Below are 23,203 nucleotides of genomic sequence, written 5' to 3'. Positions count from 1 at the left end.
ATACCAATGATATATTTCAAGGTCTTCCGCTTCAATTCGTCTTAGAATTCTTCACAAGTCGTCAATAGCTTAGAACAAGCTTGGAGGAGTACGAGCCAAGGCATATGATGAGATTTACTATATCCTAAACTGGGGCCAAGTTCTGCTTTTCTCTTCTCAGTTAGGTAGCGCTCTCACCCTATCCTCTTTGACGATCCTGCCTCTTCGATGATTCCCTGTAGACCTATCCTTTTCTAACGGGAAAAGTATCCAGAGTTAGGAATAGGCGCTCTATCCAGCTTGAAGTATCCAGGCTGCAGCTTCTGAAACACTTGTTGAGGATCATACTTCTTCGCAATGCTCTTTAGCTTAGCCTTATTGCCTGACCCGTAGCTTGCAATGACATCCTGGTACTGACTTGCGTAGTTCATGTAAATGTAGTCGTTATTGACTCCACGAGCTTTGGCCTCCTTGGTAACTACCTGGAAGATATCGGAGATCCAGCTGTAGATGGTGTCATCGTCAGACTTATTGTTCCACATAACGGAGAGCTGCAAAATTAATAGAGGTCCACCCTCAGGATCGATACCAAGCGCGTTGCCTCCATTCTTCTGCATCTGCTTGAGCTGGGGAGTGGTGATGCCTTGAACCACAAAAGCAGGTATGATGCCGGAAATATTGGCCACCGTAAGAACAGTCTTGTAAAAATAGTCCCTAGTGTATTCCAAGATGCCGTGATCGAGCTTGGTGGTAATAACGTAGTAAACCTCGCGAAGTCCCGGAGGGCTGTCACTCATGATCTCTTTGCCCCATGCGGCGAGAACTCTATTCTGCGTGGTATCAGAGACGGCCTCAATCTTGTTGAAATTCTTCCATATAGTAGCATTTCCGGCGTCAGGCTCGGCGTAGTACATAGTGGGCATAGAGAATTTGTTGCCTTGATAATAGATCCAAGGGACGTAGATCCCAGCCTTTGGGTCATTCTCGGAGTTATTTAGGATATTGAAGAGTGCGTCAGTGACTTCGGGGAACTTGTCTTCTGTATAGATGCGAGATCCTCCCCACATCTCGCTCTTGGGAAGGGGGATGGTCTTGAGGTTGAACTTGACAACAAGGCCGAAGTTATTACCGCCTCCACGAAGAGCCCAGTAGAGATCAGGGTATAATTCAGCGCTGGCTTTGGCTATTATGCCATTGGCGAGTACCACCTTGTAGATTGGTTAGCTTGGTGGACTAGTGGCCACTGACTGCGCTGGGATGGTTACCTCGTAGCTCTCAACATTATCGCAAGCCCAACCATAAATATTTGAGAAGAATGAGATACCACCTTTGACAAATTAGTCCTGAGTTATGTCAGAGAGTAGTTGTACTTACCTCCCGTGGTCAATCCTCCAACGCCGATGTTATAGAGTCGCCCTCCGATGACACTGACATCAGACTTCTCCAACTGCTCGTACACGGGCCCCCAGGTGTTTCCAGGCTCTATCGAGGCAATCTTTTTATCTTTAGACAGAGAGATATCTTTCAAGTTAGCAAACGAAATGGTGATGCCACCCTCAACGGATGAAGCTCCAGCGAAGGCTGCGTGGCCGCCACTCTTTGCAGCGAAAGGACACTGCGCTAATCGAGCCAACAGTACAGTTACAGAAACGTGACTCGGCCGCTGAGGAATGAAAATGCAGTAAGGGTTGACCTCTGCCTGGTTTGAGGACCAGTAAGAGGCAGTGAAGTCCCTGAAGGCCTCTTCGTTCCTTGTCTCAACGGCGGCATCACCGTAAAGGATCTTCAGAGAGGCGCACTATTTTGCTTCAGCCACATGAAGGTTATGAGACTCCGGTTTACATACAGCAGCAGCGCAACCAGTGTCAGATCGTTTTGAACCGTCCGCGGATACAGGAAGCTCTGAAACGTCAACACCTTGGTCAAGAAGGGCTTGAGTGATGTTGAAGTCCTTGGTCTCAAGTAGAGAATCGGTGGCACTTGATTTAACAACCAAGAAGGCTGCAATAACCAATGAAATACACCGCATGATAAGTCAAATGGGCGAGCAATGTCAAACAAGGAGGTGAAAAAGCAGACATTCGAGGAAAGATTTATTGGGTTTATATCACATTGAGGCATTTCCAGGCCAGTAACTGCGGAATGGGACGCATAAGTATGCATAATCCCCACTCTCTGGTGCGAAAGCAATAAAAGATATTTTTCTTCTACAATGAAGCGTGTTGGTCGCTTGCATCTTGTGAAAAGGAATGGCTTGGATGCAGCCAAGTGGCGTGGATGCTGTTGGTCCTGAGATTGTCAAGGATAACATGCAAGAAACAGCCCACAACTCTTGCAAAATCTTGGTAAGGGCGATCAGGAAAGTACTTTTATTACTTAGCATGTCGTGTCGTGGCTATGAAATACGAAGGTGTGATGAATAGTGTCCAAGTCACATTCCAACCAAGTTCATCAAGCGTCTCGACTATCGAAGACTCAGCGGGATGTGACTCGACTACGTGGTCCTGTATGCATGTACACACGGACGGGGAAGCATCCGACAAACCAGATCCTAGTTCTCATCCTTGGCTGCTCCGCAACCCGGTCTATCGAACTTTAATTCTTAGTGAGCTCCATCCATCTGTCAAGCTCGTCTGCAACTCTTCATCCCATATCACAATCCTTGACGCTAATGCGAAACTACCCCGGACCCGTAATTGGTAGAAAAATTGATCCTGTAAGCAGGATACCATGATGGCTTGCTCTACTGAAAGGAGTATGGTGCAGTGTGCCAATGTGGCTGTTGGTTGCTGCACTGGAAGAAGCTCAGCTGTTCTCGTTTCTCTGTGACAGGCAGCTCAATCCTTTTGTTCATCCAGTTCCAGTCTGCTTCCAAACATGAATGCCCTTACTCTTTTCTGATAATCGACATGACCAAAACATAAGTTCCCAGATCTTCGATTTGAAATATAGGGGATCGCCTTGATCGTTGTTGCTTCAGTTGCCCATCGCCCGTCGACCCTTGCTATCATCTACTATAAGAGTATTCGAGCTGAAGATGCGTGGCTAGCTTCCTGTTATGTCTTCTTTCTTGTTATCGCGACCCTTTACCTCTCCATTGTTCCCGCATTCTTTTAATTGACGAACCCCGGAGAAGGGGATTGTTGAGCCTTACGCGGCAGTCAAAGATGATGCGCTATGCATATATAAGGGACTCTTCACCGTGTTGGTATGTCTCTACTTATGCCTTTGGTCAACAAAGTTCTCGTTGCTCTGGATGTACAGGAGGCTACTAGTCCAGCTGCCTCTTTATACGAGTCTATCGTATGCTTTCGTAGGATTTGAACTGTTGCAGAGTGGATTCGTCTGAATGCCAAGTGATTGACGATTTCATCGCCATTTCTTTGCAGACAATGATCGGCAATATCATCACTCTCTTCATTACATCATGCACAGAAACGTTACGCCAGGTTTATATAACCGTATGTTTTTAGGATTGGCTAGTAGGAGATGAATCTGCCGGGAGCGGACGATTGTCGAACACTTTGGGGTATTTCTCATCAAGGTGAATGCCAAGTTCCCATGTGAACTAGTGTGTCTTTGGAGCTTGGAAGTGTCATCAAAGCAGCAGTCTGCGGTGGGCTTAGTGTCTTGTGAATAGATGGATGTCTTCGTAGCTACGCGTCTAGGAAGACAATATAGTTGGCAACAGACTTCTTGAAGGAGTCGCATGAGCGACAAAAGATAGGCCATGTTGGGCAACAGCCTTGCCGCAGCCTATAGGCTTGTCGAGTTTTGAACCATAGCTCGTGTACACGCTTGTAGGTGGGCATGAAGTTGTTGCCGACCGTGGGAATGAAAGTCGTTTGCAATGAAGGTGGAAAATCTCTGAACTTTGACGTTAGCGAATTGAGAAATGGTATTCTGAGCTGTATCTTTTGATGAGCTGTGATGCTCTTTATTGGAGAGGATCAAGCTGCACACTGCGTTGATTCCGCGTACGCTTCAATGTCGAGAGATAAGAGAGGCTGCATGTTTTTGTGCGGCCGCTAAATTGCGAAGGAACAACAACAAGACGACAGACTAGAAAGCAAAATGAAGAGCCTGAGGCACGAACATACAATAAATCATATCATCCCCAGGTGCCTGAAAACGTTTGCCCCTGCTCCACGGTGCATGGGAAGCCTCTCTTCGCGGAGAGCCATTGCACATGTTCATACAGCCCCAGCCAGTGCAGAACAGCCAAAAGAAAGCTGAGGTAATGGTTAAATACGAGTAACTGTGAATATTCTGTCCTTCGGCCTAGCTTGATGGGACCGCTGCTGGGAGGACTGTAAGAAGGCAAGCTGAGACCCCCCTGAGAGCCTTTGGCATAAGTGTATGTACATGATGGATAGCAAACGAAAATTATGGTAGAGGAGTTAAGAGGGGCTAAAAAAGCATTGCACTCAGTTGAGTTAGTCCTGCAGACCTCTACATACTGTGCCATCCTGACCAACCAGTTCCTGCGGACAAACTGACCATGATAGTGCGTCCAGAAATAACAAACTCAATGGGATCATGGGGCAGCCTCGACGAACGGACAAATCTGGAAGAGCCTCGTCTGTCTCGAAAAGTCCTTAGTAGTATGCCGCTATAAGATGGGCGGCCGAATGCTGTTGGACCCTGAAGGGCGGCACCGGGACGGCATGAGCGGCATACACACCTCTTCAAGTCTGACAAGAAAAGAACACCGAACAATAGATCTGTGGGGCTAACGAGTACAATGAAACCTGAGGAAACGCGGTCCGCAAGAGTCAGCGCGTCTTCGGAGTGCTCAGTAATCAGGTCCCAGCAACTCTAAAATTAGAACACAAACAGACGCCCGGTGCCCCAACCACATTCGATAACAGTAAGAACATCCTGGGAACTCAATGTACTAAGGGAACTGGGAAAATTGAAGCATGGCGTTAGACCGAGGGTAAGAGCTTTCCCAGCGGCGGGATAAAGTGAGGGGCTGAGTTTCTGACATCGCAGGGATCCTTTATCGAAACTACTCGAAATCTGTGACCGTGCTTTTCGTGAGAACTAGGCGGGCTTTAACTTGGTTCATGAGATTGCGGCGAGTAAACAGGTACAAAAAATCCATTCCGAGCTATTATGAGTTAAAATGACTGACATCTTTGTTTGCAAATTAGTCCTTCTCTTTGTTACTGCCACTCGCTGCTACACCCTCAACAAACACTACACCTGAACAGCCACCCAACATTCACGAGATGGTCATTGGCCGCGTTATTGGCGTACTTCTGCCATTCGCACTCGCAATTGCGGCTGCCATCTTCACCCTCGTTCCCGCGCTCGCAGGCGTCACCGATAAATCTCTCTACCTCATCCAACTCGACTTCGAGAATCTGAGCATCAGCCCTGCAAGTGAACTTGTCAACAAGATCTTGCCACGCGCCGAAACAGTCGAAAAGAATATTACTGCCGAACTCCTTGGGCTCGACAAGACCTATGAGATTACGCTTTGGGGATACTGTCACACTGATAGAAATGATAACCGAGAGTGCTCGAGTCCAAAGTTTGATTGGGTCAGAAAGACCATAACAACAAACGAAATCAAGAGTACTGATAAGGGTGTTGAGGTCAAACTGCCGAAAGAGATCCAGGCTGCTATCCAAACCTTTGGGCCGATGACGAAAGGAGCTGAAGTCGCCTTCATTGTGGCCTTGATAGAGCTAGCCATCGAGATTGCTCTCGGTATCTTTGCCGTTTGCTCTCGCGAACTGACCTGCTGGACATGGATGGCAAGTGGCCTTGCTTCTGCGTTTGTCCTCGCATCAGCCATTCTGTCTACTATCATGGCTTCCGTCTCGATTGGCGCCGTGGAAGCTACTGCTAAGCTCTATGGAGTCAAAGGAAAAGTCAATGTCGTTTTCCTTGCCATTATTTGGATTGGTGCCGTACTTGCTATCGCCGCAAACCTCCTCTGGATCATACCGACTCTCTGCTGCAGCACCACTACCAACCGAAAGGATCCTGAAGGCAAGGGACTGCTTGAGCGTAGTCACCACTCTGGAGTTTATGCTTCTCTTGATGATGATCATGAGATGCAACCTACATATCGCAATCGTGATCTAGCGCCATCTCCCCGGACAGATCTTGCCTATGAACCATACAGCCACCAGGTGTAAGGCCATGAGTCAATTGGAGAAGTTATGAATATTACGCGAGATCCTTGGTACGACTGTAACTGGTAATGGTGTTTCATGATAGGATCCGGCAACAGATTGAGGGGATAGCTGCCATCTAAATTTTCGTTCTAGATTTGTATCCCGAAGCATTTGTTAAATTTTGGAAAGGCGTCAGACAACAATACTTAAGCCCTACGCACTCAACAACTCAAACACATCATTCAAGGGAAGACATCACTAAAACTATTATCAAGTCCCAGTCTGACATCGGTCAAAGACATGCCATAGACACCAGTGACCTCAATGCAAACATCCGGTCCTGTTACACTTGCAAAGACAACATGAGTGTGCTTATCGCCATTAGTACAAGTGTTCGTAGTGTGATAGACTGTCTCAGCGCTATTCAAATTGAGTCGCCAACCAAAGCTCACTAAAGTCTCGTAGACCGAAAGACTGATGGCGGAACCGACCGAGTTCTCTGTAGTGCAATGGCCATGTCAGGGGTAAGTCGGACTTTATCAGTAAGCAGAGTGGAGACATGTTTTCTGGATGTCATAAGCTTTAACAGTCAACTAAAGTCAGTTCTGAGTAAGTGATTGCAAATTCCTCTCATAACACGTGTTCTTAATACAAAATTAATATTAACTTTTTTTTCCTTGATCATTCGAGTCCTCCTAACTTTGTTCTGACACGTGCTCCCGAAGCCGAGACATCTCGATGACAATAAGCCCTAAAATCCTTCGCATATCACTGTTCCCGCTCTAAATGCAGATCTGCCCTGACTATGCCTTGCCAATCCCCGCCTCGTGTCTTAAGTCGGCAAAGAGTATTTCAGCTATTGAACTTGCTTACTCTTGTCATCCAATCAAAAATTGGTAAACCTTCAATCCCCTGATCCCGAATCCCCAGTAAGTCACCATACGAGACAGTAGTATTACGTAGACAGTGGAGATATTCACAGCAGACTTCCACTTTTGAAGTAACGATAACCGAATATCTTGACCTACTTGCCACGCTCAATGGACATTGACACTGGAATTGGTGATTGATCGGCAGATTTTGCTGTCAGCTCAGCCTCGAGTTTCCTGATCTGCCGAGGCTTAGATGCTCTTCGTGGGGTAGAAAGGATCAAGCCCCGACTCATTCCTTACGGATAGCAATAGGCAACAAGTTTGTCTCGTCGAAGGATTCTAGATGCAACATTAAACCGTTCGAAGTGATGTCATTATGCGGTATGGGAAGTGAGTTGGCTGAAGACTTGAGCTCGGGAATGACTGAGTGCAAGAAAGCGTATATATAAGTGGTAGACCATCTTTCAGTGTCTTCTCATCAACCACAAGCATTCTTCAGCCTTCACAACCCACCAGAACAAACACTCTCAAGCCTGTTATCAATATGCCTTCTCTCCGTAACACTCTCTTCGGCCTTCTGGCTGCCACCCTTTCATCCACGGTCGCAGCCGAGCACCTTCGGGTTGTCTGGTCCCAAGGCGACTTCTCAACCATCTCTGGACCCAGCGGCGGAAGCCAAAGTGGTCACAGCTCCGGCTTCACAATCCTCAAAGACGACGGCACTGCCATTTACAGCAAGGCATATCCCGCCGACCACTCTCCCTGCTACAACACCGGCGATGGCCGTGAGTTCACTTTTGGCGGAGATTGCTGGACCAAAGAACGCAAGTTCCGCTGCAAGTCCTCGTTCGCTGGTGACCCCGAGACATGCGAGGTTAAGGACCAGGACGGAAACAGTCTTGGTACTGGAGAGGGCAAGACTGACACGACCTTTATTGGTATCGCTATCGCACAAGACTCTGCTTGTGTTGTTGAGTTCAATACCGATGACGATGAGGATTGCCCTAAGGATGAGGATAACAACTTGGGTGTTAGATCTGGTTAGCTGTCATCAGCCCACGAGGGGGACAACCAGGCAGCGACGAGGATACCGAGGTACATTGCTGTTTTTTGTGAACACGTATTCCTCGCGTTCGTGTCAGAGTAAAGAGTTTTTGCCACGCATTAAGCGAGACCAAGTACAGCCAAATGATTCGAGCACCCTATCTTCCATAGGGCCTATGAGAATATACTTTGCAGTTTAATTATCATATCAGAGATACCTTGATACGTTTCTGCATCGGTGGCGAATTTTCGGACCTCATAAGGTGATAGTCACCAATGAACACAATCACGTAACTCGGCGTAGACTCAGTAGGGGCAGACATGGTGCTTTTATAGGACGTACTGCGTAGATGAGTCATACTCTTGGAAGGCTTTGTGTGAGTTTGGGGGCGCTGCACAGCAAATCATGAATTAGAAAATATTACAAAACAACAGAACTGCCCCAAAAGAAGGTTTGCCCAGCCACCAACATCCCGAGTAGAAAACGCGTATATGTATCAGCAAAAGCATAAGTGCCACTGTTAGCCTCTGAATGCCTTATATAACTCTTGAGGTTATTCGCTGGGAGTAACCTTGCTCTCAAAATGAATAGACTACTGTCCAATAGAATTGCACGTAGACAAAGTAAGCTGTTGCAATAAACTATTTGAGGTTTGGCTCATATCCAAAGAGCCCACTCTTGCCAAGGCATATGTATAAAGGACTTTCGATTTAACGAACAATAATTAGTCAATGCTGAAGATGATGGGTCGGGTTTGATCATGTTCAAGATACTTCGTAGAAACAGTTTGAGTCCTGAACTATCTTGCCTATCAATAGTTTGTCGTAAAGTCTTTTAAAGACGGGAGTGTCTATAAAAATCCGACACATCTACTCTTTTTCTCTTACTCCCTTTCTTTATTATTATTATTGGAACTACAAGAAAGCTATGAAGCTAGCCCAGCACACAAGAAAGACCTTCGCCTGGACAAATCTCCTTGAACATCATTATCTACTGAACAGTCAGTCAACCGTACCCCTCACCGTCATATCTTTGACACACCAGAACCCCTCTACACTTTCAATACTGACCTTCTACAGTTGATACTCAGCTTTGACTAAAGTCTACCCACTAACATGTCGGTAAAGTATTGCGATTCTGCAGAAGAGGGCTTGCCCCAGTCGTACTCGTACGATGTGGACTCGGCAGACGATGCAAGTGTCTGCAGTCAAGATTCCGGAATGTGTATGTCGCCTGGATGGGCTCCAAATGCCAAACCCGAGTTGAAATACTCATATGGGCCCACCTGGAATCAAGGTCATCCTTCCTACATGCATAACCCCCTCGGAGCTGTCCCGTATAGCCTTCCAGTCAACACCCGATGGGCTCCCCAGCCCGCTCCGATTGTCTGCCTACCACCGACCTATAACCAGAGTCCTCACAGTTCGTCTCTGGGTCCCATGAATCTGAGAATAGGCTAGATCAGTCGCCTAATGACTACCCACAAGTCAAAACAGAGCACAAAAACTACTTCAACCTTGTGGATATTGCTCTCAACGAATTGCGCATGGCAGATGTTCAGCTTCAGAGCGAAATAAGAACGGGGCTCAACAGCCAGAGTGCCACGCTCTCCCTGTCCTCGAGTGTTGTTCAGAAGCAGCTGAGACAAGCTCAAAAGTATTGTAAAGCAATCAAGAAGCAGCTCAAAACTGTGGAAAGTCGTTGTCATGACCGTCAAATCAGTGTGCAGGAGGTAAAAGAACTTCGCGGTAGAGTGAAGACAGTCATCAAGGAGCAAAAGAGCCTCAGACGTGGTCTGAAGCGCGAAAGGCGCAAGGGCGCAAGGGCTTGATCCAAATCACCTGATGTTTGAGACATGCCACAGACAGTAAGACACACCAGACATGTCTCTAGGTCGAATAATGGCTTTATGCTTGGGGACCAAGAAATTTACAAGAGGTTAATTCGAGGATTGAGTGGGAGGTTCTCGGATGTACTTATAGTGGTTTGTTGGTGGTTTGTTGGTCGAGTCTTTTTTAAATACAACTTTGTTTTGTGGAAGGGAACCCTACGAACTCCGGGCATTAAATAATAGCCAAAATGTGATCATGCTAAGGTTTTGTCTGCCTGAAATCAACATTAGTGTTGGAAGTCTAATCTGAAGGCGTGTGCTCAACGGTAGCTTAGCGAAAGTGTGAGACCTTCCCTTCTTGGCATGATTTGTTGGAAATAACAACGACAAGAATGCGTGAATGTTAGCACAACTGTCCAAGAAGCTTAATTAATGAAGAGAAAGCCTATTTAAATATTATTTCAACATGACAGATCGTCAATCTGCATTACCTAATCAACAAGGATATTGCTTACGCCCCTCCTAATTTAGTCTAGGCAACATGAAACCTGCTTGATGTTGCAATTCCCCAATAAACAAATCGAGGTCATCATCGCCATGTCTGGTCATCAGAAATCCACGGGCGGAGGCTCATCTCCAGTTGAAGTAACGTCGGCGTCGGATAGTAATCCGGTTCAGATCATCTTGACACCGCCCACGCCAATCGTCTCCACTGATAATTTTGACCGACGAGGGGAAGACACTCTCAAGGAGGTTCTCCCTGAGGTGTCTGAGGAGAAAGAAGTTGTTCAGAAGACAGATGGATCTGAAGAGAAGGAAGTTTATGTTGTGAACGAGGGGCATGATGAGAAGGAGGTCTATGTACCCGCCGCGGAGAAAGAGGCTTATCACCATGGGCTTGAGAAGGAGGTCCACGACTTGAGGATTCATGATGGACATGGTGAGAAGCAAATCTACAACCCAAACGAAAGTATTGCTCAAGTACAACGAATCGGCTCAACCGAAAAAGAAGTTATCCCTCAAACGAACCACGAGGATGAAGCATCTATGGCGGCTCATAAATACAACAGCAACACGACCGAGCGAAGAGAGAGTATCTCAACTGCATCCACCGGAACATCAGAGAAAAAGGACGGCGCTGCTTGGAGTTACTACCAACGCCACGTCAACAAGTGGAACCAAGCAGTCGACAAGAAGAAGAAGGCCTGGACGACATTCACCAACAATTCCATGACGGCCATGACAGAGAAGGCCAATCAAATCGACAAGGGATTCAAGTATCGGTGCACGGCATTCGAGAATGGCACTACAACTAAACTGAGCCAGCTTGATAGAAGTATCGGTGATAGTGTTGATCGAGCCGGAAAGAATGTCAACAACAAGGTTGCGAATTGGAAGATGGGTATGGGGAATATGAAGAGTCAGAGTATGGACAGTTTCAAGACCTTAGGATCTCGATGCGAGGTTGGTACGAAGAAGGGGAAGAAAGAGGGAGAAACACAGTGATAAAGGTGTTTAGATCGCGTTGGAGTTCAGTGTCGTTTTCGGCTTTGTTTCAGCCTTGGTTTCTCGTCCAGTCTGCTCATACACGATAGCGCGTTCATGAATCATTGGTCTTAGCATTGTAACATATCCATTCATTATCGCATCCTAATACCGCTCAAGACCGTCATATGTTCCATCCAATTTCCCGTCCTTATCAAGCTTGATTACCGCCTCTTTGGTCCTCCTTGTCATGAGCTTAGGATACTCAGGCGATGTAACTGGAGGCGCCGGCCGGGTTGTATCCTGACGGAGCCAAGCCACACCGCGGGCTCCATTAACGGTTTTGACGGCATCGCGCAGGGTAGCTATGTCGGATTCTTCAAAGGCTCCTCCTAGCACAACGGCGTGGGGAGCATTGCTGTAATTCCCGGAACCGATGGCGCTGCTGTCAAGATGAGATGGGGGACTTTTACCAGCAAGAAGAGCTGGTATGATGACTTTTCCCGAGTCTCCAGGTAAGATGAATTGAACGACTAATGGTATTAGTGTTGGAGGTGTACTGGTGCCATTTTCTACCTTCTATCTCTGGCTTGAGAGCTTCAATCACTCTTTCACCGATAAATTCAGTCTTTCCGCAGAGGATGATGGGGATGGGGCTCGTTTCCGACATTCTGGTTGCTATCGAGATGGAGTTTCGAGGGTAAGCAGAAATAGAAGTGACCCTGCCTGGATGACCGCCAGAGTTGTATTTAAACCAGGTTCAGGCCAAGCTCTAGACCCGACCTAAATGCTGACACGATGTGATCATGAGGGGTAAGACCTAATCTGCTGCAGGCATAGAATATTATGCTCATTATTCTGTTATTTTACTCATTGAAGCTATTCACGAATATTCGTGTGCCTGCACTGTGAATACCTCGGGAGTTGTCCCAGATGGGGCCGTAGGTTGGTTCCTCGGATGGTTGAGATGCCGAAGCACTACGAAATATGCGGTAAAGTGACCTCCACTGTAATTTACCCGCCCAAAGCGCTGGGAACTGCAGATCAGCGATTACCAAAACCACAAATATACGGGCCTCATTAAAAAATTCTACTCGTCAAATGACGTTATTGACGATCGACCCATCGATCATTTCACTCATCGCAATCATCGACTGCAAGGGTGAGAAAAAAGAAAAGATCAGCTGGGATAAGGCTGGGCAGCAAGGGATAAAGGTGCTTGCGGTGATCACTCTCCTTGCTGTAGGTATGTCAGACGCAAGGGCCGTGTGATATTAAGCCACGCGATAATAACGCCTGTCAAGAGGAGAAGAAACATCTTCATCGGAGGGTTTTATTCCCTAGCGATATTGCAACGCTTTGACTCTCGTATCCTGTTATGGTTAATGACAACGGTAATGGTGGTCATTGGAATGTCCTTTGACGTTGACGCTTAACGGCCACTGGTGATTACTCTACTGCCAAATTGGTAATCTGTTCGTCTAGCGCTTTACCTTGTAGGAAATGACATATCGTGTCTCACTCCCGAATCGACGTGTTCTCCCGATTGGGGTTGCACCCTGCAGCCCTGCAGGGAGCCAAGTCCGCTGAGAAGTGATAGCTTCGGCATTCTTTTCAGCTTTCCTTTTGTGAACAGAAACCAAAGACTTTGACAGAAACCGAAGACTTCGGATTCAGGTACGAGTACGCGTACGTCATCTTCTACTAGCGACGCCTCGTTGACGATGGCGTCGTGACGGGATATATTCCGCTAAGCTATCTAAACTGCGGCACGGTGAAGCTACCAGCCGCTTGGACGAGTACCTGGCCCAGGAACACCAGTTAAACTCATCGATGCGATTATGCATCGTGATCCTTTCCATGTCAACGGCGCTGCTCAATGTAACCATGTCGGTAGAGACTAGAGTTCATGTCAGGAACACACTAGCCCAACCCGCTAAATTAGCTCTCGTTAACTTCCGTCCCCCGAATCACACCCAGATCACGATCTTGAAGAGCTTCCCCTTTCATCGCGATCGGGACCTGAGCGTCGCAACCCAAGCCGCCATTGGACAGTCAAGGTTGATCGACCAGTTCCTCAGAAGCTAAGATTGGCGTTCATTCGAAAATGACGGCTCATATTATACGGGCAGGGGAGTTAGGTAGGGATGTGATACGAAACAGAACGAAACGAAACAAAAAGCAATCGACACCCTTTGTCCGGGCGTATACTAGCCACTCGATGGAATAGGTCATTGTCTCATTCTTGCTTTTCCATCTGAGTCGTGGCTTATTACGCATTCGCGCTACGGGCAGCACTGCATCATAGGTGCTTAGGTACTGACAGTATTAAGATATGGTCCCTTCGAAAATGCAGACTCAACATCTTAACCTCGTTGACGACGAGATGGATTCTCAACCTCCGCCCATTCCCCTGCGAGCGCAAACACCAAGACGACAAGTTGCGATGAAACAAAGGTATTTTGCACCTCAATTGGGCAATCGAGCAGATATCTGACTGTTTAGCTTTGAGACGCAGGATTTAGGCGACGGAATGGCAAACTTCGACCCAGAGCTTTTACAGGCACCGTCATCGAGAGCCTCGAGCCGAGCCATGTCGTACCGAACGCAAGAATCGCAAATATGGTCACATAAAGACAGAGATGCATCGTCAATCTCGTCTGTATACGTTCCTACACATCTTCCTGCCCTACAAGCAAAAGGCGCTGGTCTGGATCGCGATGGACTGGAGCCACTGACAGAGGAAGAATATGACCCCGCGTCGTTCGACCTCGTCGTTCCGGCGCATGCCATGGGAAAGCAGTATACCCTCGAGACACAATCCGAGCTGCTTTTCTCAGTGAAGCATCTGTCTGTCATCTTCGACGACCCTGTTCTTCTGCAGCGCTTCACCAACTTCCTGTCTGCGTCGCGGCCGAGTTCTGTACCCCTCTTGACGTACTACCTCGACACTCTCAAGGCGCTGAAGGCAATCAATTACGCCAATTCGCTGACGGGATCGCTCAAGGCAATTGATGGTCATGATTTCACAACCGATCCTGTCACTGCGACTGTCAACGAGGCATTGGCGAAGCGGGCTACCGAGGCTTTCCAAGCCATGGTGAACCATGATCTACCTGCGTACATCACCCACACATATATCCAGACAGTCAGCATCACAATTAAGAGAAGAATCACGGACACACTGGCACCTCAATTGCGTGATCTGTCGGAAGGTCTGGCAGAGGTGTTCTGTCTAACAGATCCTTCGAGATCCGACAACCCAATTGTTTTCGCAAGTGAAGGTGAGCTGCCCCCCAGCATAACCATGTCGTGATTGCTAACATGATCACAGAGTTCCACCGAACGACTCAATATGGCATGGATTATGTCCTTGGCCGCAATTGTCGCTTCCTTCAAGGCCCTAAGACGAACCCCTTCAGCGTCCAGAGAATTCGCGACAAGCTCGCAGCCGGCCAAGACCACTGCGAAACATTCCTCAACTACCGTCGCGATGGATCCCCATTCATGAATTTGCTCATGGTCTCTCCGCTGTACGACTCTCGCGGCGTTGTGCGATACCATCTTGGTGCCCAAGTCGACGTCTCCGGCCTTGTCAAGGAATGCGCTGGCTTGGACTCACTAGAGACGCTGATGGCGGATGAGAACCCCGAGAACGAGCGCTACCCTGGCGAGTCGGAGCAAAGAAAGAAGAATGAGGAGAAAGATGAGTTCCAAGAGTTGGCTGAGATGTTTGATCTCGCGGAACTCAAGACTGTTCGTGAAGCAGGTGGTGCGTTCCATCGAACGCATCAGCAGGACGTCCGACAAACAGATACAGTTCCTGCGAACTGGAACAAGCCGCGTCTGGTATTCCGCGACGACGCCACCATTAATCGACGCCCTTCAGATCCCGTCCTCCATGACACAGCAATGGCAAGCTTCGGCGGTCGTCTCAGCGGTATCTACAAACACTACCTCCTTGTCCGACCCTACCCCAGTCTTCGCATCCTCTTCGCATCGCCGTCTCTCCGTGTGCCAGGCATGCTACAAAGTTCATTCCTCTCCCGTATTGGTGGCTCAGACCGCGTCCGCGAAACCCTCACACAGGCCTTCGCGGGCGGCAATGGTCTCACCGCCAAGATCCGATGGCTCTCCAAGGCAGAAGTACAGACCAAGAACCGTAACTCTCGCGCAATGGATCATTCTGCCAGTGGCGACGGCGGTCAAGCTCCTCCTGCAAGTCCAGGCCGTAACCGCTGGATCCACTGCACGCCTTTGTTAGGTTCAAATGGAGCTGTTGGTGTCTGGATGGTTGTTCTTATTGATGATGAGTCGGATCAAGCTTTTATGCGAGGCCTGAGGAGAGAGGCGCCGCCCGTGCAGCCGCAGCCTGTTCAACAGCAGCCACAGGCGTCGCATGAGCTATATGGTGAAGATGATAAGATGAGTTTGAGTAGTTTTGCAGCTGCGCACAGGAATATCTGATGGGGGTGAAGGACCTGGGCTTGTGAGAGTAGAGTTATGAGTACACGAGCATAAGCCTGTAATTTTAGGGCCATATAGTCATATTAATGATACCTTCTCTTTTCTTTCTTTTGTAAAATTGGCCTCATCTTGGTGGGATCGTTTTCAACGTCTCATTAATGCCCATGAAGCTCATGACCCACCACGCACCACCTTGTTCTTGTTCCAGTGGCTTTCTATACGAGACTACGTCAGAGACCCTTCCATGACATTCCTAAACAGATTTAGTGAATCCTTTGACACTTTTGACAGTTTTCGCGGCCCGAGCCGGGCGGAAGCCTAATTAACGCTATTCTGGAAGCTGGAATGCATCGTTGATGCCAGACTGGCATAGGCGGTGATAAGCTGTGAAGGATGTCGGCGGCACGCATGTCTTGAAATGATTCCAAAGACAAATTTCTTACAAATAAATATTGCCTGTATACCGAGACTTTTCCGACATGACCTGACTTCTGATGAACTTGGTCACTAATCAGTGTCTTTTGCCCAATTCCGTGGCCTTCGGGGACCTCCAACTGATACCTTGACAATTATCTTGCTTACCCATCGAATCGACTTGAGGATGTCAATCAATCATCATCGCGCCAAGTCAAACACCATCAATCTGACACGTGAGATTGCGACATATACCCCGCGGATGGTGATGAAGCCGTATGCCCAAACTGGAAAGGAGCGCCAATGATATAACGTTAGTGTAACACGCGTTTTCAACGAGTATAAAAGGTATTATCCAGATGCCACCAATTCCAATTCGAAATATCCAATTCAAAAATAATTCCAACCTCATCAAGCCTATTGTCAACCCATTCAACCATGTCTTCTTCAATCGTCCCAGAGTATGAGGCTGCGAATGAGCAGTATGCCGCAGCCTTCACCAAGGGAGACCTTGCCCTGCCTCCATCTCGGTATGATATCTGAGTTCTGCATCTTCTTCGCAAGCTAATGAATCACAGCCACGTCGCTGTCGTTGCTTGCATGGATGCTCGTCTCGACCCTGCTCAGGTTCTCGGGATCGAGCTTGGCTCCGCCCATGTAATCCGCAATGCTGGCGGTCGAGCTGCCGATGCTCTCCGCTCTGTCATCATCTCTCAGCAGCTTCTTGGAACCCGAGAGATTGTCATTGTTCATCATGTTTGTCCCCAACCCCCAGCTTGACTGTACGTGACTGACTTGTCACAGACTGACTGCGGCATGCTCACCTTCTCCGATCTGGATCTCAAGACCAAGGTTCGCAAGGACCTTGGCGAAGACGTTGATCACATTGCTTTCCTCCCTTTCGGAGACCTTGAGCAGAGTGTTCGTGACGATATCGCTTTCTTGAAGAAGAGCCCTCTGGTTCTGGACGTTCCTATCACTGGCTACATCTATGATGTCAAGTCTGGCAAGATCAACAAGGTTGATGCCTAGGCCCAGCTGGTGAGTATGATCTAAGTCATGTGTGGTGATTACGAGCTCTCAGCGATCTTATGGAGTTGAGGTACTGGCGGTATTGGCGGAGCGAGATGTTTGGAGATGATACCAGGTTGGCGTTGTGAGGTGGGTTCAGAATGATACCAGTGAGAGTTCATAGTAATCTAATCATTATTATCTGTATAAGTAGCCTTGATGATTGCATATCGGGGCATACGACCGAAGGTAAGAAGGGTGAAATCGACCAAGTAGACTTCCAGTCGAACTTCAACAAAAGAAAGGAGACAAAGGAAAGTATTAATGATACAAGACCAAGTTATCACTGGTCAACATGAAGCTCTTCAATGATCTTGTCAGCAGCGGTGAGAGTGGGGTTGCAAGCATTCTGGGTAGGAATGACACCACAGCCTCCAAGTACGAGATCATCAACGCCCCAGGCCTTGCCGTTCTTGTTGACAACACTATCAGCTGAAGTGCTGCCAGCGCGGTACGTGCCGCAGATATGGAGAGCAGATCCAGGAGCGAGGTACTTGGGCTCAGCACCTGGAAGGAACCCGCCAAGCTTTCTAGTAACATCGATCATGCTAAAAAGAGAAGAGAGGTGACAGGTTAGGACATTGCTATTAATTTGTGTGGCGGAACAACTTACTCTGTAATCATTCGCTTGCAGCGCTCTTCCGCCTCATCATCCAAGATAAAGTTGAAGATTGGCTGTTTCATAACATCAGCTCAAACCGGATATGCATGAGAAGTTTTGGTTCCACATACCTGAGGCATTCCAAACTGATCTTTGGTCTTGTTAGAGAATGTGACATAGTTGTCATAATCAGGTTTCATGTAGCCAAACCAGCGAAGATCGACAACGAGGCGTTGATCGATGTTTGAAGGTACCTCACCATAGCCAAAGGCATCACGGTGAATCTGAGTGTGCCAAGGATATTTCTCGGACAGTGGGAAGTAGACCTGTGGGTCGGGATCGTTGAAAGGGAAAGGAAGCGGGTCATTCTCGTGGTCTGCAGTGTGACTCTTGACGACCTCTTCGTCCCGGACGCTGCTAACGAGGGTCCTATCAAGAACGACTTGACAAAACGCCATAGGCTGCTCGGTCAGGTAGTGGCCCTGGAAATGCCTATGGGACAAACTCGCAGGGTCTGTTGGAATAATCTTACCAGCATAGGCAACTTCCCCTGCAATCCAGACTTGTACAAAATACCAGGAGTAAGCACGACACCGGCACAGATGACGTACTTCTTGGCCTTGATTCTGTACTCTTTGTTGTTCTCAAGGTCGTTGATGACGGCCCAGTGAATCTGACCCTGGGCATCCACTTCGAGCCTGTCGCATTGGGTGTTGGGCCTAATGTCGAATAGTCGATCTCCAGCCTTATAAAAGTACTCTGGAGTAGACAGCTCTCCAAGAATGGTAGCAGTGCAAGACCACTCAACGTACTCCTTGTTACCTTGCTTGCGTTTGCAGGCCAACGGCATGCTCTTCATCTCACGATCGGGGTAGGCCTCAGTAAGGACACGCTTCACGAGCCTCTGGCGAACAGAGTCATCAAAAGCGTCGTCGGTCTTCTTAAAGAGCTTCTCAGCCCGACTGTAGAGAGTGTTCCACTCACGGTCACCGAAAAGCTCAGACCGTTCAATCCCTTTGCGCTATCGGGGAGTGCAGCATGTCCAGTGAGATCCCATACCGCCGACAACACGAGTTGCCGCTGCAGCGGGAAGGTTGCCATAGGCCTTCTGCTCCGGGTTCTGGCCATTGAGGACATAGGCCGGGTCAGTAGGTCTTTCTATGTTAGCGTAAGCCTTATGAAGGAGATCAAGTCCCAAACCTGCTAGACCAAGATGGTGGCTCCATGATAGGCCTTATGGAGTTGGTTGGCACCGACAGTGGGTGCAGCTCTCCCTACACATGGTATGAGTTGAAACGTGACCAAATCTTGGGTTGCCTTACCTTGACAGTGCTGAAATGGATGTTAGGATTTGAAGATCAAAGAATGTTTGACTAGATGGACTTACTTTGTGAACAAGCTGATATCCTTCTGAACTGCAACGCTGTTTTTCTTATGATCGCCGACACGGCGAGTTTCTCTTTCTCACTGTGAGAGGCTGCGCGAATACTCATGTATGCAGGAACTTACTGCTGGCCAATATCGATCATGATAACCTTGATGCCCTTTTTGACAAGGGTATGGGCGAAGGTGGCACCAATTGGGCCAGAGCCGACAATGAGAACATCGGTCTCATCCCCAGGAAAGGCGTCGCTAGCAGAGCTAGGACTGGGGGTAGGCTTTTGGACCATGATTAAAAAAGAGTGACTGAGATGAGTGAAGAAAGACTGTAAAAGGTATTTCGGAGGGACTGAAGAGCTGATGATGGTTCGTAGTGAGACTAGAAGCAGCCTTCTTATAGATCTTAACCATTATCCATCAGACTTCTTCCTCGTGATACTCTGCAACCAAGTATCAAACATAGAATATCAATACCTACGCCTAGCTGAAAAATGTGATTGAGGGGTAATGGTCGTCACATATCTGAGGACCCCGCCGTACTGGCACTTCAACAGACCTTACAGCGAAAAGCGAGACTGTTGAGAAGCCCATGTCTGTATTCCCTTTGCAAGTGAGTCTAACTTTTGCTATTGTCTGAGCAACTCGAGGCACTTATACAAGCTTACCTGGAGAGAAGCTCCTAGGGCAATGCCAAGGCTATCAGAGGCTGGCTGAAAGGTGAAACATTACGGAAAGAAAGCTGGTGGAGATTACAGACCGAGCCAGAACATTCCGAGTCGTGTTTTCCCCAGATCCCTGTGAATGCCCGCCCGGAATAGGAATAATCTATTGGCCTAGGATACTAACCTCGTGAAGAGATGTGGTTTATGTTCATGCACTTCAGCTGCGGCGCAAAGACTTCCTGGGGCTTGAAGATCTTAGACAGTCCTTGCCCAATTAATACTGTATTTGAACAGTCCGGAATGATATTGCGAGGCCCAAGCGGTGGGTAAGGGTGAAAGTAAAGTCAAGGAATAAACTCTTGCAAAAGTAAGCCTGGAAAAAGCACTTTTGATAGTATTGATAGGTTGAAGGAAAGTTTCGTTACACCAAATTACCATAGTGCTCATAACACCTAACCCAGAACCTTACAACTTGACCCAAATATCCCTCAAAGGAGTGACCAAAGTCGCCTGAATGGCAAATTATAGTAAAGACTATCATTAGGCTTGTTCCCGATTCTGATATATAGGATTGGTGGTGAATCCCAAGTTCAGACTCTGCCAATTCCACAGCATAGCAAGATCACCGAGCTCAGCCTCAGAGATCGTTTGCCATCCCATCTCGAACTGCGGCTGCCCAGCAGTGAAGCTCTGCATGCTACTGGTAATCTCGTCAGGCCAGGGCTGCCCATTTGGTGCAGTGGGATTCATCTGCTGAGTGTAGGTGTAGTTCTGGAACTGATGGTCCTGAATATCCTGCGAATACGGTACTAAAGGCTGCTGGCCAGCCTGCATCCTACCAGGCACCACTGGAGGTGGATTGTTGTATGGCTGGTATTGAGCAGCGGGCAGAGCATGCTGCGCAGGCTGAGCCAATACCTGTACCGGCGCTGGTGCGATTTGGGCTACCTGAGAGTTTGGCAATCTAGCGGCAGCCGGAATAGGAACAGCACCATTGGCCCCAGGTGGTTGATCGAATCGACGCTTCTTGTGAGCATCGGTAGCCTGCATCCCGGCGGTCGACGGCAGTTTCTTAATCAGCCGTCGTAACACGTCATAGGGAGCTTTGGCTGTGTTAGTAGCGGTGCGCAGCTTCTTCAGAGTCGCAAAGGCTCTAGCAATCGAGGCGATGACTTCTTCGCGACGTGGCACGATGCCATCCTCAGCGTGAATGGTGACTGAGCACAGAAGAGCCGCAGTATCGAAGATACAGAATGGAACAAAGTGGAAGGTTGTGTCTCTTGTCCAGACGTACTCGAAGAAGCGATGTACAGCCTCCATGAGACGTAGGGCGTAGTCAATGCCGGTCTCTCGGAACTCGAGATCAATAGCAGGTGCCGTCGACCTCTTCATCGACTTGGCCATGTACCCTCTGAAAGGTCCAAGTGCAATGGAGAGGGTGCAAGTATGCATGTAGTGACGATGCAGGGCAATCCACGGCAGATCCTCATTAGCAGGGGTATTGGGGTGATCCAGAGCATACTCAGGCGGAAAGGTCTTCATGAAGCCTTCTAAAATGGCCTGATAGTATCGAATCTCATCAGGTTCAGTCAGAATCTTTGGTGGGCCAAAGCGTTTGAATATGAGGCTGACAAGTTCTGACTGGAGCTTGAGATGCAGCATGGGGGAGGCTGGGTAGTCTTCGAGGGTAAGACTCGGAAGACCGACGTCACATTCCGCACGATCGATGAGCATTGGACGAGCCAACAACGATGAGACAAGCCTGTAATCAATAAGTATACACGAAGTTCAGTATGCAGGCAGTACCTACCAGTCCCAGGAGTCAACGATACACCATAGCCGTCTCTTCATCTCCAGCTCAAACCCGGGCAGTTGGTCTTCAGGCTTTTTATGAAGATCTGGACAGTAGTTAGAACTATACTACCCAGACACTGACCTAGACTTACCAATCATCTGAGCTTCTCGTACAACCGCACCTAAAACTTGCCAGCACTCTGCAAATCGCGCCTCAGCCTTGAACCAGTAGCACGAGTGCAACAGGTACTGAACCGTGTAAACATGCCCATGGCCAACGGGAATGGCGCTGTGAAGCTCTCGAGCGGCATCATGGTACTTCTGTGTCAGCTCTTTGACAGATTCACCAACATCACTCTCAATTCTGGCCCGAAGCTGGCCATCGACATGCTGCACGGAACAAGCGCAGACCATGAGCAACAAGCATGTCCATTGGACGCCACAAGCTCGGCCTTTGGTGTAGTCGTCCCACCAGCGGGCATACTCTTTGCTGAAGTAGGGTGGGTAGACAATGTAGTAGTAAAAGTTGACAACGTCAAGAAAACTCTGGACTAAGCAATCTGCTAACCGTAAGAAAATGATCACGGGACACTGATGGCGGTCTTACCAACGACGTGTCTCGGAGGTAACACGTCAAGAGCACGCTTCAATTGGGCGCTGTTGTTTGGGTCAAGTCTGTACTGCTCAGAAGGTTTTGTACTTCCTGACTGTGCGATGTGAGCAAATGTGCGAGGGCGAAGAGGGGAAGACGTACGTCGTGATCAAGCTTTGTCAACATATGAAGACGACTGTATCCAATCGCTTCCAAAACATCACCAACATCCGAGTCACTCTCGTCATGCTGTCCCGCCTGATCCCTCTTTCTCTTCACCTCAACAGAAGCGGACCAAGCATCGCCACCGGAGCCAGCCTTAAAATCATCCCTGAAACGGCATCGGTCGGCGACTTTGCGCTTCTGACAATTGTTACAGGGCCATTGACGGTTGCATTTCTGCTTCCGTCGATGACACTCTGTACAGGCGGAGCGTAGGAGGGCTTCTGGTTGGGCGATGGCCTCTAGAGAGGACTTCCGAGAATCATCGGGCATGGTGATGTAGGGATGAGTTGGACGTGCAGAACAAAGGGCGGGGCCTCAGATCTTGGGTTTATCTAGATTTACATGTTTAGTGATCTACGATCGACGGCTAGTCCCCATATAGTAGGGATCCGCACTGTGTAAGGGTCGAAAAGGAGGCTTCGGAGGCGGAATAACGAAAACAGGTGCAATAATGTTTTTCCCTTAGGTGAGGCTTGCTGTGTCTCAGTTGTTTGGTCAAACGTCGACGAGAATTCAAGGCTGGACCCCTGTTTTTTGATGCGGGGGCTGAGTGAGAGAAGCAACTAACATAGAAAAGAGGGGCGATACGAAGCAAGTTAGGTCTTGAGCAGTGAGCAAAACAGGACTGGCCGTCACACAAGTCAATCCACCAAA

At 48.3% G+C, this 23,203-nt stretch overlaps 10 protein-coding genes across 10 annotated transcripts; 6 read left to right on the top strand and 4 right to left on the bottom strand.

The window, feature by feature from the left end:
• Positions 1-233: 233 nt before the first annotated feature.
• Positions 234-2,008, bottom strand: FTJAE_5969 (FAD binding domain protein; the record flags this gene model as incomplete). Its single annotated transcript, XM_037352532.1, has 4 exons — positions 234-1,187; positions 1,245-1,306; positions 1,354-1,777; positions 1,826-2,008. 4 exons carry the CDS (start codon positions 2,006-2,008, stop codon positions 234-236), a joined length of 1,623 nt encoding a protein of 540 aa, XP_037207023.1.
• A 3,205-nt stretch (positions 2,009-5,213) lies between these two features.
• Positions 5,214-6,131, top strand: FTJAE_5968 (uncharacterized protein; the record flags this gene model as incomplete). The annotated part of the gene is made up of 1 exon (XM_037352531.1): positions 5,214-6,131. The coding sequence occupies one exon, from the start codon at positions 5,214-5,216 to the stop codon at positions 6,129-6,131; it is 918 nt and encodes a 305-aa protein (XP_037207022.1).
• A 1,395-nt stretch (positions 6,132-7,526) lies between these two features.
• Positions 7,527-8,027, top strand: FTJAE_5967 (uncharacterized protein; the record flags this gene model as incomplete). Its single annotated transcript, XM_037352530.1, has 1 exon — positions 7,527-8,027. The coding sequence occupies one exon, from the start codon at positions 7,527-7,529 to the stop codon at positions 8,025-8,027; it is 501 nt and encodes a 166-aa protein (XP_037207021.1).
• A 1,115-nt stretch (positions 8,028-9,142) lies between these two features.
• Positions 9,143-9,858, top strand: FTJAE_5966 (uncharacterized protein; the record flags this gene model as incomplete). Its single annotated transcript, XM_037352529.1, has 2 exons — positions 9,143-9,449; positions 9,515-9,858. The coding sequence occupies 2 exons, from the start codon at positions 9,143-9,145 to the stop codon at positions 9,856-9,858; spliced, it is 651 nt and encodes a 216-aa protein (XP_037207020.1).
• Positions 9,859-10,455: 597 nt separating this feature from the next.
• On the top strand, positions 10,456-11,364 carry FTJAE_5965 (uncharacterized protein; the record flags this gene model as incomplete). Its single annotated transcript, XM_037352528.1, has 1 exon — positions 10,456-11,364. The coding sequence occupies one exon, from the start codon at positions 10,456-10,458 to the stop codon at positions 11,362-11,364; it is 909 nt and encodes a 302-aa protein (XP_037207019.1).
• A 144-nt stretch (positions 11,365-11,508) lies between these two features.
• Positions 11,509-12,013, bottom strand: FTJAE_5964 (uncharacterized protein; the record flags this gene model as incomplete). The annotated part of the gene is made up of 2 exons (XM_037352527.1): positions 11,509-11,876; positions 11,920-12,013. 2 exons carry the CDS (start codon positions 12,011-12,013, stop codon positions 11,509-11,511), a joined length of 462 nt encoding a protein of 153 aa, XP_037207018.1.
• Positions 12,014-13,693: 1,680 nt separating this feature from the next.
• On the top strand, positions 13,694-15,810 carry FTJAE_5963 (nonphototropic hypocotyl 1; the record flags this gene model as incomplete). The annotated part of the gene is made up of 3 exons (XM_037352526.1): positions 13,694-13,800; positions 13,849-14,627; positions 14,678-15,810. The coding sequence occupies 3 exons, from the start codon at positions 13,694-13,696 to the stop codon at positions 15,808-15,810; spliced, it is 2,019 nt and encodes a 672-aa protein (XP_037207017.1).
• An 852-nt stretch (positions 15,811-16,662) lies between these two features.
• FTJAE_5962 (carbonic anhydrase) lies at positions 16,663-17,256 on the top strand (the record flags this gene model as incomplete). Its single annotated transcript, XM_037352525.1, has 3 exons — positions 16,663-16,754; positions 16,803-16,980; positions 17,029-17,256. The coding sequence occupies 3 exons, from the start codon at positions 16,663-16,665 to the stop codon at positions 17,254-17,256; spliced, it is 498 nt and encodes a 165-aa protein (XP_037207016.1).
• Positions 17,257-17,578: 322 nt separating this feature from the next.
• FTJAE_5961 (pyranose 2-oxidase) lies at positions 17,579-19,566 on the bottom strand (the record flags this gene model as incomplete). Its single annotated transcript, XM_037352524.1, has 9 exons — positions 17,579-17,843; positions 17,909-17,970; positions 18,028-18,378; positions 18,429-18,910; positions 18,956-19,050; positions 19,097-19,170; positions 19,219-19,228; positions 19,284-19,355; positions 19,406-19,566. The coding sequence occupies 9 exons, from the start codon at positions 19,564-19,566 to the stop codon at positions 17,579-17,581; spliced, it is 1,572 nt and encodes a 523-aa protein (XP_037207015.1).
• A 912-nt stretch (positions 19,567-20,478) lies between these two features.
• Positions 20,479-22,819, bottom strand: FTJAE_5960 (transcriptional regulatory; the record flags this gene model as incomplete). Its single annotated transcript, XM_037352523.1, has 5 exons — positions 20,479-21,700; positions 21,749-21,836; positions 21,885-22,292; positions 22,340-22,439; positions 22,487-22,819. 5 exons carry the CDS (start codon positions 22,817-22,819, stop codon positions 20,479-20,481), a joined length of 2,151 nt encoding a protein of 716 aa, XP_037207014.1.
• Positions 22,820-23,203: the final 384 nt, after the last annotated feature.

This window comes from Fusarium tjaetaba (assembly GCF_013396195.1).
Source record: "Fusarium tjaetaba strain NRRL 66243 chromosome Unknown NRRL66243_c0000113, whole genome shotgun sequence".
Classification (NCBI taxonomy): Eukaryota; Fungi; Ascomycota; class Sordariomycetes; order Hypocreales; family Nectriaceae; genus Fusarium; species Fusarium tjaetaba.
This window is presented reverse-complemented; position numbering and strand designations above follow the sequence as displayed.